This window comes from Muntiacus reevesi, chromosome 2 (genome assembly GCF_963930625.1).
Source record: "Muntiacus reevesi chromosome 2, mMunRee1.1, whole genome shotgun sequence".
Classification (NCBI taxonomy): domain Eukaryota; kingdom Metazoa; phylum Chordata; class Mammalia; order Artiodactyla; family Cervidae; genus Muntiacus; species Muntiacus reevesi.
In genome coordinates, this window is record NC_089250.1 from 237,007,892 (window position 1) to 237,021,017 (window position 13,126).

At 48.6% G+C, this 13,126-nt stretch overlaps 1 protein-coding gene across 1 annotated transcript; it reads right to left on the reverse strand.

The window, feature by feature from the left end:
* Positions 1-1,180: 1,180 nt before the first annotated feature.
* Positions 1,181-3,263, reverse strand: MT4 (metallothionein 4). The gene is made up of 3 exons (XM_065920501.1): positions 3,233-3,263; positions 1,773-1,838; positions 1,181-1,272 (listed from the first exon to the last, which is right to left on the reverse strand). Exons 1-3 carry the CDS (start codon positions 3,261-3,263, stop codon positions 1,181-1,183), a joined length of 189 nt encoding a protein of 62 aa, XP_065776573.1.
* Between the last annotated feature and the right edge of the window lie 9,863 nt (positions 3,264-13,126).

Here is a 13,126-nt window from a genome sequence, read left to right on the forward strand (position 1 = left end):
ATACTTGTCAAGTTCCCCGGGGTGGGTGTGTGTGTGTTAAAAAAAAAAAAAAATCAAAGATTCCTCCACACACCCACCCTGTGGAAGGCCATTGTAGGGATTAAATGAGGAGCACGTGTGTTCACTGCTCAGCACGGGGGCTGGTGCATTTAAGTGTACAAAGTGGCAGGACTCATTATCATTAAACTTAATTGGATTGTGCTGGTGGAGTGAAAGCTCTGATACATGTGTCAACAATCTGGAAAGGGGGTGGGGGAGATATAGCCTCAGTGTTTCTTCACATTGACCTCTATGAAATGCAAGAACATTATGCAACATTAATGTCCATATCTGCCCAGTCACCCTGTGCTAAAGGTGGACCCAGACAACTAAACTGCTAATGCCCTCAGTGCTTTGGTCATGGGGATCGATCTTCTTTAGCTCTGCACAGATTTCTTACCTGTTCACTGCTGGTTCAATACTGAAGTCCCTTAAATAGCTCCATTCACACAGAGTATTTGGGGCCAACACTATTTCACTATTCCAGGAGGGGCTTGCTAAGATTGTGTTTCCCCCAAAGTGGACCCTGTACAAGTAGTTTCTTTGGGCGGGGATCCCAGGAGGACCTGGCAGGAGAATGGAGAAATGAGGCAGAGAAGGAAGAAAGCCAATGAGGAGGATAAGCAGGTTACCTCTGTGGGCTATTGGAGTTCAGTGCTGCTGAGGACTTCTGTTGGGGGCCAGTATAGAACAGTATAGATTTGTCCCACTGTCATTGTAAAGATGCTGGAGGTATTAATCCACTATCTCCTGTTTATGATTGGTTGAGGACTGTTACCAGGGGTGGCCTGACCTGTGCATGCATCATGCAAGCTCATGCTGCAGGAGGAAACCCTCAGGCAGTGTGGCAGGATCTCATGGTTAGCAGTCATCTGTTGAATGAGTCCAGGCTGGTGACTGCCTTATCTGCATGGGGCCAGCCCTTCATGGTCCTCCTGGGTTGGGGTAAAACATTGCTCTGAGCCACCAGACAACCACAAGTGAAAACTTTATTGCTCCAAACACTTTCTGTGAATGTCACCAACACCCGACGTGGACAAATATATAAAAAGCACAGCCTATTGTACAATCATTCCAACTCCTCGGCTAAGGCGCTGTACACATGCTTCCCGGGCCTCGTCACCAGCAGGACGGATGCATTTCAGGGGCAGCAGCTGCATTTGTCTGATGCCCCTTTGCAGATGCAGCCTCGAGCGCACTTGGCGCAGCCGGGGGGGCAGCAAGGACAGCAGCCTGCAAGGGACAGGAGAGGGCCAAGATGAACTTGGGGTCATCACCCTTATCTGACCGCTTCCCCCTGCACCACTTAGCAGGAAGTAGAAAAAGAAAGCATGTCACACACAGACTCTGATTCACATGAGCAAAAAAAAACCGGAACAGGAAGTGGTGGGGTGTTTAGAGCTGGAAGGGACCTCAGGGGTCACCCAGAGTCCATCAGAGGCCGGGGAGGGGTGGGGAGGGTTGGCCTGAGACCACTGGACAGTGGTCAATCCATAACACCAGGCTGGTACTCTGTCCCCTCCACTACTGGGCTGGCTGGAACCTTCTCTCAGTCCTCTTCCTCTCCAAACCCCTGGAGTGGATGGCCCAGGTGGGCTGCAGCTTTCATTTTCAGATCTCTCCCAAATGAGAAAAAGGCACCCAGGAACCCCTCCATCCCACCATGGCTGGAGGGTAGCAGAAACACACTCTCCTAGCTCCCGGCCAGCAGTGCTCGTGGGCCCCAGACTCACTTTTTCGACATGTTTTACAGCTGCAAGTTGTGCATTTGCAGTTGTCTCCACAGGCGCAGGTTCCTCCTGAGAAGAAAGGGCAGAGCCACAAACATGAGTGCCGAGGTGGAGGGGGCCCACAGGCTTGCTGCAGGCCATCCTGGTGCCAGGGGGTCTGGGGTGCCCTTGGGCAGAGGCTGGACGAGAATGTGAAGATGCTGCTGAGAATCACCCCAGGGGCGAAGCCCATCCAGTCGTTCCCAGTCACAGTGCATGGTTGGAAACTGGGAGGCTGCATCAGCATCCCCGGTGTACTCGTTAAGATGTATTCTGATTCATAGGTCTGGGTGGGGAAAGGGAATCAGTATTTTTCAAAAGCAACCCAGATAATTCTGATGTACCATCAGGTTTGAGAACAACTAGGTTAGGCTGATGGGCTTCCCTGGTGGCTCAGACGGTAATGAATCTACCTGCGATGCAGGAGACCTGGGTTTGATTCCTAGGTTTGGAAGATCCCCTGGAGAAGGGAATGGCGACCCATTCCAATATTCCTGCCTGGAGAATCCCTTGGACAGAGGAGCCTGACAGGCTACAGTCCATGGGGTTGCAAAGAGTTGGACACGACTGAGTGACTAACACTGTCCAGGGTCCTCTGGGGACTGTCGAAGCCCTTAATACCATCCTCACATTTTCAAGATATCAGGCAAGATGAAATTCTAAATGGGTAGGAGGAAAAGCAAAGACTATAAACAAGCCCAAAGCAAGAGCCACAGCTACTACTTGTTTCCATATCATAAAACCATCTATATTTTTTAAAAAAATCATCTTACTTACTGCTTTGAGTATCAAGATACTGGAAGCTTCTGTAAACTTTTGGGCAGCTTTTTGAGGACAGACTAGGGAAGCTTGTGAGATTTCTTGATACCATTTCCCAAGGTCACAAAACTCAAGGTGGCTCTGAACCCCAACCTCAGTTCTCCTGGCCAACATGCTTCTGTGGAATTAAGCAGTTTCAGACTCAGGGGTTCACATATGCTTCTAATAACTCCCCTGACATCTGCAAAAGCTTCATGATTTTAGCACTTTCACAGCCACCCTGAAAGGTGTGCAGCTGGGAATGAGTAACCCTAATTTTCAGATGAAGAAACTGAGGCTTGGAAATAAGTATCAGGAGTGGATGGAAGCAATGAACCAAAAGCAGATTGCTCTGGGCCAGAGCTCTTTCCCTTCTGCCCCGGTGGCTGCCCTCAGAGGCTTGTCCATAGGTCCCCTCATGGTCATTCCTAAGCCAGGTTATTAATTCTAGTAAATCAAGCTGGTATCCAGCAGAGAGCGGGTGCTTCCCCAGAGGTGGCCAGTCTGAGACAAGCCCCATTGGTGCCTCTAGTTGGAAGAAGAGAAGCATTGATCCCAGTCCTGCAGCCTCTCTGTAGGGAACTGGTGAAAGGTCGCAGAATCCCAGGGTAGGCATCCTTACTCACCAGACATGCAGGTACATTCCCCGGAGTCCATGGTCCAAGCAGCTGAGAGGCTCCGGTGTGGTCACGGCTGGGGAAGGGAGGCTGATGAGCAGTCGCCAGAGGCTCCTTATTTATAGCCATGTGGGTGTAGACCTGGGCTCACCCCACCTCTCCCTGGGGCCAGACGCCCTGCACACGGCCCAGCCATGGGCTGGGGGTTGGCAGAGGAGAAGGTGAGCCGTAGAGTCATTTAGGCGGCTTTTCACAAGGAGTGCGGGTGGCTGTACCTGCCTACCTGCCAAGGTGTCAGGGAGCCAGACTCAGGCTCAAATGGCAGTCACATACGGAGCCACCTATGTCTCTTCTCCAAGTCCTCCACGTGCTATTACTTGCTATTTTAAAATTTTATTTATTTTTAGTTTTGGCTGCGTTGGGTCTTCGTTGCTGTGTGAACTTTCTCTAACTGCAGAAAGCAGGAGCTCCTCATTGCGGTGGGTTCTCTTGTTGGCAGAACACGGGCTCAATGGCTGTAGAACCCAGGCTTATTAGCCCCACGGAATGTGGAATCTTCCTGGATCTGCAATCAAACCCATGTCCTCTGCATTGGCAGGCAGATTCTATACCATGGGACCACCAGAGAAGTCCATTACCTGCTGTTTCTGCTCCCTCCTTCACAGGGGCTCTTCCTACCCTGGCCCAGGTCCCATTCTCTGCCCCCCTGGTTGACTGTAGAAGCCCTTACCATGGGACGGTGAGCGCCTCTATCTGGACCCTGGCTTTAGAAGGTCCCACACAAGACCTCTTCCCCCTTACTCAGCGCCCCCCAAAGTCATGAGCAAGTGCCCACCCAGAGCCTATAACCTCTCTTTCTAGACCGCACCTGGACCACCCTGGATTCTAGAATTTTCTATCATCCCAAGCCTGCTTCCTTCTAAGAATTTGCTCAGTTCTCCTCCCCAGACTTCCACAGGCAGATTTGCAGGCAGTGTGTGTCCCTGGAGCCTGAGGGATGGCCAAGGGTGGCTGTTTGCTGGAGCTACAGGCAGAGTTTGAATGTGTGGGCTGGGTGCCCGCAGGGGTGTGGAGGGAAGGAGCTGAGGTGGGGAGACAAGGGAGGTGGGCCACAGATCGGGGGTGGGGGCCACAGGGCAGATCTCCTGGCACCCCTGCCTTCTAGGTTGCAATGAAGCTCTTTGTTAAGGTTGGGGAATAGAATGTATTTTATGTATTTGATGTATACCTTTCAAATGTTTTCACCTGGTAGTGTGTGGACCCCCACTTATATTCTTGTGCTGCCCCACTAAACATTAGAAGGGGCCCAGGACTAGCCTCCTCTGGTCTTGCCCTCTCCTCCTAATCCTGAAAGGCCAAAAAGCCGTTCTGGTCACAACCAGGGAAGGTAGGTTAGTGGGGTCTCCATTCCTCATCCACAAGGATTGCTGGGGCCACAGTCTGACCCATGGAGCCTTGATTGAGCTGAGAGCTAGTGAGCAGCCCCATGGTCATCAGGGCACTGGGGAGGGGTAGGTAGGGGCCACATAGCAGTGATCCCCAGGTGGCCCCTGCCCAAAAGGAGTTCACAGCCCCTAGCAGGGAATCCAGGCCCATTCATTCATTCAACACCTTCCAAGGGCCAGCACTGTCTGGACACTGTGGAGCAGGGGGTGAGTAAAAAGAGAGCTAATGGCGCAGAAGGTCAGGAGGGCATCTCATCCCAGGAAACCCATGACTGGGCAGAGCTGCTCTTAGAGTCCAGAGGCTGGATCTGTCTTCTCATGCCTGCATTTCCTGCTCAGTCCCCACCCATCTCTTCGCAGGTCCAGCTTCTCCCCCTGCCTCCCACTCTTGGGTGTCCCCTGTAGCAGATATGAATGCCTTAGAGGGTCTGGTCCAAAAAAGAAAGGATTTCCCTTCCCCCTATCTAAGCCACCTCTCCTCTCTGCTCACTCTTTGAGCCAGCAGTTGCTTCTTCCTTGGATGACTGACACTGCAGTGTTGCTTAAGGCCCCAGCTAAATGATAGTATCAAAATCCAGTCACCAAGCATGATGCTGTTTCCCAGTTTCTGGGCTGTGTGGACTGAAACGACTGTGTATCTTCAGGCAGGGGAGTCCCTGTTGACTGTGCCTAGGCTGTCGTATTCCTGTTACACAGAGTCCCCTAGGCCCTGGGGACGCACATCCAGGGGCCCCTCTGCCCTTTGGGCCATCTTCTGGGTCTCAGCTCCTAATCTCTGCAGGGCAGCAGGAAAGCAAGAACACACACCACCCCTGGAACGTGGCATGACTGGCGGGCATAACTTAAATCTGCACCTAGAAAATAGATACAACTGGCTCTCCATTCCCACAGTGATGGAACCTGAGGCTGCTGAAGGTGGAATGTAACTCACCAACTCCCACGGATCCCCAGGACTTCACCATCCATGGATTTGGTACCCACTGTGACACTGAGGGATACCTGTATTTCTTCAGAGGTGTGATCTTTGGCCTTCTCAGGGGATTCCAGGGGCCCTCTGAAAGTCTGATGAAAGTTCTAGCTAGAACATGCATGCGTACTCGGTAGCTTCAGACGTGTCCCAGTCTTTGCGACCCTATGGACCGTAGCCCACCAGGTTCCTCTGTCCTTGGGACTCTCTAGGCAAGAATGCAGGAGTTGGTAGCCATGCCCTCCTCCAGGGAATCTTACCAACTCAGGGATCGAACCCGTGTCTCACATCTCCTGCATTGGCAGGTGGGTTCTTTACCACTAGTGCCACCTGGAAGCCCCCAATCACAAATTTCACAAATCAGCACAAATTTCAACCCCCTAAAAATGCACAAATACATTTTCCCTCGCAAGTCCAAAGGATTTGTGGATCTCCTGAATCCCATTGCAGGGCTTCCTCCCCCCCCCCCAGGGATCCTGAGGGGATCCCTCAGGATCTCTGTAAAGAAGCAGGCCTGCCCGAATAGCCCTTCTGTGGCCACCACTGAGCCCTAAATTGCTCCTTCTCCACTGTTGGCCTCTCCATACGAATGGGCAAGTTGTTTTCTCAGAACAAGGTAATGGATTTTTCCACAGGAGAAGCTAACGCACCACCTGTTAGCCTAAAATGACTAGGTCATCATCTTCTCCCCCTTCCATGAAAGTCAAAGCTGTATGTACTCAGACACGCAGTCGTGTCTGACTCTTTGGGACCCCCATGGACCATAACCTGCCAGGCTCTTCTATCCATGTGATTCTCCAGGCAAGAATACTGGAGTGGGTTGCCACTTCCTCCTCCAGGGGATCTTCCCAACCCAGGGATGGAACCTGCATTTCTTACATCTCCTGCATTGGCAGGTGGGTTCTTTACCACTAACACCACTTGAGAAGTCCTAGCTAGGCACCTGCTATCCTGCACCCAACAGAAGTTCTGGGACTCATGGACTGGGAATGGAGGGGGAGCCTTGGTACTGATGGTCGACGAAGGTGCTGCGTACACTCCTCTCGGATCACCATGCTTTCCTATACAGGGCCCCTCTGGACATGGGCATCTCTCCGGGGGCAGTCTGGAGCTGCCTACAGATTTTATTACATTGGTTTATAAACTGACCTCTCTCTAGACCACAGGCTCCTCACGGACAGAGGCTGTGCTTATGCATCTCGGCATCCGTGTGGCCAGGCACACGAAGTGCTGCCCATGCAGTGGGTGTTTGATAAATATTTATGAGCTGCTGATGAGTAAATGACTCAATTCATAGAGTTACATGTGGGCTGTCTTCTCTGGCTCTTGTTGGATAGACTTAAAGGGCCTCGTCGCTCACTGAGAGTGGGCAGGAGCTTGAGATCTGGAGTCATGCTCCCTGGGCCCTGATTCTGGTTCTCTTTCTTTGCTGTATGATTTTTAAAAAAATAATTTGTATTTATTTATTTTATTGTTTGGCTGTGCTGGGTCTTCGTTGCTTTGTGTGGGCTTTCACTAGTTGCAGTGAGTGAGGGCTACCCTTCGTTGGTGTGCCAGCCTCTCATTGTGGTAGCTTCTCTTTTTGTGGAGCACAGGCTCAGAAGTTGTGGTAAGCAGGTTTTGTTGCTCCTCGGTATGTGGGATCTTCCCAGACCAGGGATCGAACTGGTGTCCCCTTGCATCGGCTGGCAAATCTTATCCACTGTGCCACCAGGGGAGTCCTGCTGCATGATCTGGGGCAAGTTGCTTAACCTCTCTGAGCTCCAGTTCCCTCATCGGCAAAAGTGTAACTCATGAAAATGATAACCCCATGGCACTCTCATTGCGAGACTGAAATGAGGAAATGTATATTCAGCCCTTAATTCAGAATCTGATGCAAGTATTATCATTATTTCACTATTACTATTATTCTTATCTGTGTCTATTACAACTGGTTCAGCCGCTCACCCATTCATTTCAGGCTCTGTGGGGTGCGTTCATCAGCAGACAATATTGTGGAGAGTTTTATTCTCTGCGTTCCCAACTTTTAAGCTCTGCCTAATTCCTTTTGGATCTCAGGGCATGGGGACCAAGGGGTATTATCTTCTTTTTTTTTTTTTTTTTCTGACTTTCCTGGCAGCAGTTTTTACCTGTTTGGAGTCCGAGTTGAACTTCCACCTACAAGGCTGTCTTATCGAGTATTTCCGGCTTCCTCTATAGGACTAGACATAAGACATGGGTGGACAAAAAGCAGGCAGGAACCCCAGAGGCCCCCAGCTTGAATCGAGATGGTCAGCACTGGGAGAACCCTGAGAAGTCACAGGCCAGCTTCTTACCCCATTGGGAAAACAGAGGCCCAGAGTGACAGGGTCAACCTTGGTCACCTAGCTTAGGCTGGTGGCGGGTGGGATTTGAACATGGCTCCCTAATTCACTACCAACACCTACTCTCGAGGTCTGAGGCACGCATGACAGAAATGTTCAGCAGTTTGGAACCTTGTGGTTTTCTATACTCTTTATTAATTAATTTTATTATAAAAGTTCAAGCACACTAAAAACTACAAAGAATAGTACTACAAACATCCGTGTGTCTACCACCCAGAATTAACAGATGTCAACCTTGTCATATTTGCTTCAGCTCTTTTATTTGTAAGGCATTAAAAATTAACAGGATTGTGGCTTTAAATACCACCTCTTGCTGGTGACACCCCACTCACATCCCCAGCCCGGGCCTCTCTTTTGAACTGCAGGCTCGTATTTCCGGCTGCTCCTCGACATCTGCACGTAACCGTCAGATAGCATCTCTAACTCCCCAGGGAGCTCTTGCTGCCTGCCTCACCTCCAACCAGAGCAGTGTCTTGTCTGCCTCCATCACTTCCACCTGGTTTGAGCCACCATCACCTCCTAAGAAGATTCAGCACTCATTTCTTGACTGGCTTTCTTGCATCTGACTTGGGCTCTTTCTACCACATTTTCTTTATTATGAGAATGCTGCTGGGGAATGCCCTGGTTGTCCAGTGGTTAGGACTCTGTGCTTTCCCTGTTCAAGGCCTGGGCTTGATACCTGGTCAGGAACTAAGATCCCACAGGTCATGTGGTAGAGCCCAAATAAATAAAAATAAAATATTTCTTTAAAAAAAAGTGCTGTTATGGGACTTCCCTGGTGGTCCAGTTGTTAAAAATCTGCACTCCCAATGCAGAGGGCATAGATTCAATTTCTGGTTAGGGAACTAAGATTCTGCATGCTGCACAGTGTGGGTTAAAAAATTTTTAAAAATTTAAATGCTGCAAGGAACATCTCCACTCATATCATGTACATGAGTGTACAAGCCTCACTCATCCCTAGAAGGAGGATGGCTAGGTTATAAGGGGCAACTGCTCTCCAAAGATCTTAATTTGCACTCTTTCTAACAATTTCTGAGACTCACAGTTTCTACCTCCTCCTTCAGTACTTCCTATATTCAGACTTTGAAATATTTGCCTATCTGATAAGTGTGATGTGTAATGATACTTCCCTGAGGTGTAATTTGCATGTCTCTGCCTCCCGACTTTACCGCTCGTTAACATCCAGAAAGTAAGCCCTGGTTTGGTGGTCCTCACACTGACTGCAGGCTCATTAGTCTGTCATACTCTAGCAAGAGAGAGCATGGTGGGCTCCTGACTTTCACCCATGGATTCAATTCTGGCTCCTCCACCTGCTTGCCATACAACCTCAGGCAAGTTCCCTTGTCTCCAGGAACCTCCACTATAAAATGGAGATAACTGGGTCTACTCATGGAACTGTGGTGAGGATTAAGAGAAAATGAAGATTAGGCATTTAATGCACCATGTGCTTGAAGAGTGGTAGGTACTGTTAAGACTTCGTGCTTATGGGATTTCCTTGGTGGCCTAGTGGCTGAGGTTCCACGCTCCCAATACAGAGGGCCTGGGTCTGATTCCTGGTCAGGGAACTAGATCCCACATGTTACAACTGAGACCCAGGGCAGTCAAATTAAAAAAAAAAGAAACAATTTTTTTAAGAAATAATTGTTTAAAAAAGATTTCATGTTTACAGTGGAGTGATATATTAATAGGCAGCTTGAATCAGAGTCAGATATGCCTGGAGTTCAGCCTCAGTGCTTTGGTAAGGCCTGCCACCTTTCTGAACATGAGGCTGGCATCTTTAGGAGGGAGATAGAGCAGGACAGGAGATTCTAGGGTAGACAGATCAAAGGAGAAGTAGGAAGCCATGGAAAATATAAGGGGCCAGCATCTTTGTTACAGAAGATGGAGAAGCATGGAGCAGAGGGGGTGAACCCCCGTTCAGAGCCCCACACCCTGGAAGGTTGGGCTCTGGGGTGGGAGGCTGGTTGAGTACCCCTATCCCCCGGCGCTGATCACCCGCCCCCACCCCACCCCCGCTGGGGTCACGAGATGCCTTCCTCCGTGTGATCCAAGCTCTGACTGTGCTGAGGGCATTTTGAAAGATCTCAGCGGCAGAAGAGGTTCTGTAGATTTTGACAAACTTGAAGGTGCTTCCCATTTCCTATATGTTTTTTCCAAAGATTTGTTCCATCACCTAAGGTAGCAATGTGTGTTATGTGTGAAAGAAAGGGAGAGAGAGAGATCCTGAGCAAGCTGTATATACAAGGGTGGCTGGGGCTGTCTTCTCTCAGGATAGTTCTGAGAAATGCTCTTCCCACAACCAACACTCACTCACACACACACACACATCAGGATAGTTCTGAAAAATGCTCTCCCCACAACCAACACACACACACACACACACACATCAGGATAGTTCTGAAAAATGCTCTCCCCACAACCAACACACACACTCACACTCTCACACACTCTTCTGCTTTTCTGGCCCCATTTGCACTCATGGAACCCCAGTACATAACCCCACAGCCCATGGGGGAGCCAGCCTGGGAGGAGGTGGGTCCCAGCGCTGTGGACTGTAAAAAAGCAGGCCACCGCTAATTAGGAGCTAGCTTGCTGGGTGCCCAACCACCTGCGCCCTGGGCAGGCGTCACAGACTCTCCAGGGCCGGCGGCTGCTGGTTAATTACATAGGACTCCAGCCCCACGGCTGTAATTCAGTACCCACTGGGCAAGTGAAACCGTCTGCTTTTGCACACGGCCCCAAGGGAGGATGAGTAAAGCCAAAGCCGACAATTACTCACACTCACGGCCCCCAGTAGCGCAGAGGCTGGTCCAGGTTGGCTGGCCTTTGGAAAGGGCACAGGAGGCTCTCCTCTGTCCATCCTTCCTTATTTCATTGTCTCCATCCCTCCTCCCTCCCTCCCTTCCCTCAATCAGTTATTCAGCAAACATATTCAGGACCTACGATGTGCTCAGCTTGGGGTTCGCCCTCTGGATGGAGTCACTGAGCCAGACACAGGGCCTGATCTTCACGAACTTGCTTTCCAAGAGGGGCAGGGAGCGTGTTGGTAGCTGTCAGCAAGGGAGGAAGCAAGCAGGGTTTCTGTGAGGATGCACCAGCGCAGGGTGGCACTGGGATGACCCCGGGAGTGAGTACTTCCCTAAACGTTGCCCCCGAGGTGCCTCCCTTGCCTCATCCTGGTCTCAGCCCTTCATTTCTCCCCATCTAGCTGACCGCTGGGTCCCTCATGGAATGCTGGGGCTGGATTCGAGGTGTTCGCATGGGAGGCTGAGAACCCTAGGGCTTCATGGATGTGTCTGGCAGTGGCTGCTACAGATGGGATTCTAGGTCCCTTGCCTGTCTCCCCCTCTCCTGTTTAAACAGGGCAGCTCTTCTTTTTAAAATTCATTTTATCTTGTACATTCCCACCCCCCCATTCCCCCCACCCCCGCCATCCCTCTTATAATGATTTTACCTGGGGGCTGGGGGAGGCAGTTGCTATAGCTAGAACCAGTTGGATCCCTGGTGACAACCAGCCGTGCCTTCCAGGTTAATGGTCTTGCCCCAGGGAACAGTGGGACCTTCCAAATATGCCCCTGGAATCCCAATTAGATCTCAGGCCCAAGGCGCTTTCTTGTTTTCTTCTTTTTCAAAACATTTATTTATTCTTTAAAATAATAATAAATCCACTACATGTGAATCTAAATAGCACTTCAAAATTTTTATATTATAGTTGATTAACAATGTTGTGTTAGTTGCAAGTGTAGGGCAAACTGAATCAGTTATACATATATCCATCCTGTATCAAATTCTTTTCTCATATAGGTTATTACAGAATATTGAGTAGAGTTCCCTGTGCTTACTAGCACGTCCTTATTGATTATTTATTTTATATATAGTAGTGCTTCAGTCGTGTCCAACTCTGTGTGATCCTATGGACTATAGCCGGCCAAGGTTCCTCTGTCTGTGGGGATTCTCCAAGGCAAGAATACTGGAGTGGGTTGCCAAGCCCTCCTCCAGGGGTCCAGGGGATCTTTTTGACCCAGGGATCGAACCTGCATCTCTTACATCTCCTGCATTAGCAGACGGGTTCTCTACTGCTTAGCCACCAGAGAAGCCCATATATATAGCAGTCTGTATGTGTACCAAGCTCCTAATTTATCCCTCCCCCCACCCAACATTTCCCCTTTGGTAAGCATAAGTTTGTTTTCAAAGCCTGGGAGTCTGATTCTGTTTTAAAAATAAGTTGATTAGTATCATCTTTTTTTTAGATTCCACATATAGATCATATATTTATTTTTCTCTGACTTATTTCACTTAGTATGATAATCTCTAGGTACATCCATATTACTGCAAATGGCATTATTTCATTCTTTATAACTGAGTAATATTCCATTATGATGTATACCACATCTTTATTCCTCTATTGATGGACATTTAGACTACTACCATGTCTTGGCTATTATAAAAAGCGCGGTCGTGAACATTGGGCTGTGTATATCTTTTTGAATTATGTTTTTCTTTGGATACATGCCCAGGAGTGGAATTGCTGGATCATATGGTAGTTCTATTTTTAGTTTTCTAAGGAATCTCCATACTGTTCTCCATAGTGTTGTTTTCTCTTTTTAAAATTATTCTTAAAATTTGAAATGATTTCAAAAACAGATAACAAAATTAAATACAGAACTTTCCAATGTTATCAGATATTAACATTAAGTTCTGTTCACTTTAATTTTCAAAGGAACAGAATAATCAGAGTAGAAACTGCCTGTGTAAACTTTTCATATCTCATTCTTCCTCCACCACCAAACCCGGGAACCAATCTCATGAAGTGTTTATCATGTCCATGCATGTTTTTCTTCTTTTACGACATATGTATATATCTATAAAAATTACATACCCTTGTTTTACAGGTTTATAAACCTTCTATAAAATGGCATCATTCTCTATGCAGCCTTTTACAATTTTTTTTTTTTTTTTTTTACTTTTTTGGCTCAGCGTTTTGAGACTTATGGTTTAACTGCTTTATATTATTCTATTATATGACTACTTCACAATTTGCCCAGTTGATGGGCTTTTATATGTTTCTGTCTACTTTGTCATTGTTATAAACACTGCTGCAGTAAATATCCACACATATGTGTTTCTG

Excerpts from the sequence above, each read along its gene's own strand:
- MT4 (XM_065920501.1), bottom strand. The coding sequence starts at position 3,263 with ATGGACTCCGGGGAATGTACCTGCATGTCTG. Across the intron at positions 1,839-3,232 it reads GGAATGTACCTGCATGTCTG|GAGGAACCTGCGCCTGTGGA; the intron begins GTGAGTAAGGAT and ends CTTTCTTCTCAG. Across the intron at positions 1,273-1,772 it reads CTGTAAAACATGTCGAAAAA|GCTGCTGTCCTTGCTGCCCC; the intron begins GTGAGTCTGGGG and ends TGTCCCTTGCAG.